Source organism: Nematolebias whitei, chromosome 13, assembly GCF_014905685.2.
Source record: "Nematolebias whitei isolate Nwh7 chromosome 13, NemWhi1, whole genome shotgun sequence".
Lineage (NCBI taxonomy): Eukaryota > Metazoa > Chordata > Actinopteri > Cyprinodontiformes > Rivulidae > Nematolebias > Nematolebias whitei.
This window is the reverse complement of record NC_056510.1, coordinates 2,735,348-2,736,802: the sequence shown is the minus strand read 5'-3', so window position 1 is coordinate 2,736,802 and position 1,455 is coordinate 2,735,348. Positions and strand designations below refer to the sequence as shown.

The window sequence follows — 1,455 nt, the reverse complement described above, 5'->3', positions numbered from 1 at the left end:
TCAGCTTCCTTCAGCTCCTTTTAGCTTCTGCTCATTTCAGCTTTTTTGTCCTCCTTTTAGCTGCTTTCTACTTTTCAGCTACTGCTGTACTTGGTAAACTTTAGCTTGTCCAGAAGCTTTCAGCAGCAATCATCCACGCTGGATTTTAGCGGGAAAGGCAGGTTGTGTTTTGTGTTCATTCAACCTTTATTTCTACAGGTCAGTCCCCTGAGCCTCGGGGACTCTTACAAGAGAGCCCTGAAGTTTCTCAGGCTGTTTGCGTGTGTCGTTCATTCTTCTGTCCTGTTCGTGAGGTGTTTCTTGTGCTTCCTGCTGTCCACAGCTGGCTGAACGTTATGGGAACGTCTTCACCGTTCGCTTCGGCAGAGACACCATGGTGATCGTGTGGGGCTACAAGATGGTGAAGGAGAGCATAGTGGCTCAGGCCGAGAACTTTGTGGACCGGCCGTACAACGCTGTGGCTGACAGGTTCTACTCTGAACCTGAAGGTGCAGCATCTCTTCAGGTTGTTCACACATCACATACGTACGGTTCACACGAGTGACCTTTGGATTTGTGCGCTCTCACATCCAGCTGGTCTCTTCATGAGCAATGGTGAAAAATGGAAGAGACAGCGACGGTTCACTCTGTCCACCCTACGCACCTTCGGCCTGGGCAAGAACATGCTGGAACAGAACATCTGCGAGGAGATCCGATACCTGCAGGAGGAACTGCAGAGGGAGCGAGGTTGTTTTCACTCACTGTGTGGTCAGGTCATGATCCCGTGAAAGCTTTAACCTTCTCCCTCTCTGGCAGGTAAACCGTTCACTCCGGCTGGTCTCTTCAACAACGCCGTGTCCAACGTCATTTGTCAGCTGGTCATGGGGAAAAGATTTGACTACAGCGACCACAGCTTTCAGATCATGCTGAAGTACATGTCCGATTCAATTTGGTTGGAGGGGAGCGTATGGGGTCAGGTGAGTCAGCAGACGGGGGGATGAGATGTTGGATGTTTACTGTCCCCCGTCGCAGAGCAAGAAGAGGGAACTGGAAACCCCCTTCATCTCACGCTGTAAGCGCGATAACGTGAGAAAGAGGCGAGGGACTGATTTTCATTTTGGTATGTGGCTACAGCCAAGAGTAAGAAACGTTCATTTTCAAACCTGGGTGGCCACGTCAAAATCCAAGATGGCTGCCGTCATGTATCCGTCAGTGTTGTGAGATGGATAAAAATAACAATGAGCCGGCTACCATCATCCATCCATCCATCCATCCATCCATCCATCCATCCATCCATCCATCCATCCATCCAGCCACCCACCCATCCATCCATCCATGCATCCATCCATCCATCCATCCATCCATCCATCCATCCATCCATCCATCCATCCATCCATCCAGCCACCCACCCATCCATCCATCCATCCACTCATCCATCCATCCATCCATCCATCCATCCATCCATCCATCCATCCA

The 1,455-nt window shown here is 50.5% G+C and overlaps 1 protein-coding gene across 2 annotated transcripts in view; it reads left to right on the top strand.

Moving 5' to 3' along the window:
* Nucleotides 1–1,455, top strand: part of LOC119419464 (cytochrome P450 2J6) — a gene marked incomplete in the record, with an annotated part of 21,347 nt that overhangs the window by 1,495 nt on the left and 18,397 nt on the right. For both annotated transcript variants that reach the window (XM_037686770.1, XM_037686769.1), the window contains 3 exon segments: nt 323–488; nt 574–726; nt 796–956. In XM_037686770.1, coding sequence (XP_037542698.1) covers nt 323–488; nt 574–726; nt 796–956 — 480 coding nt within the window.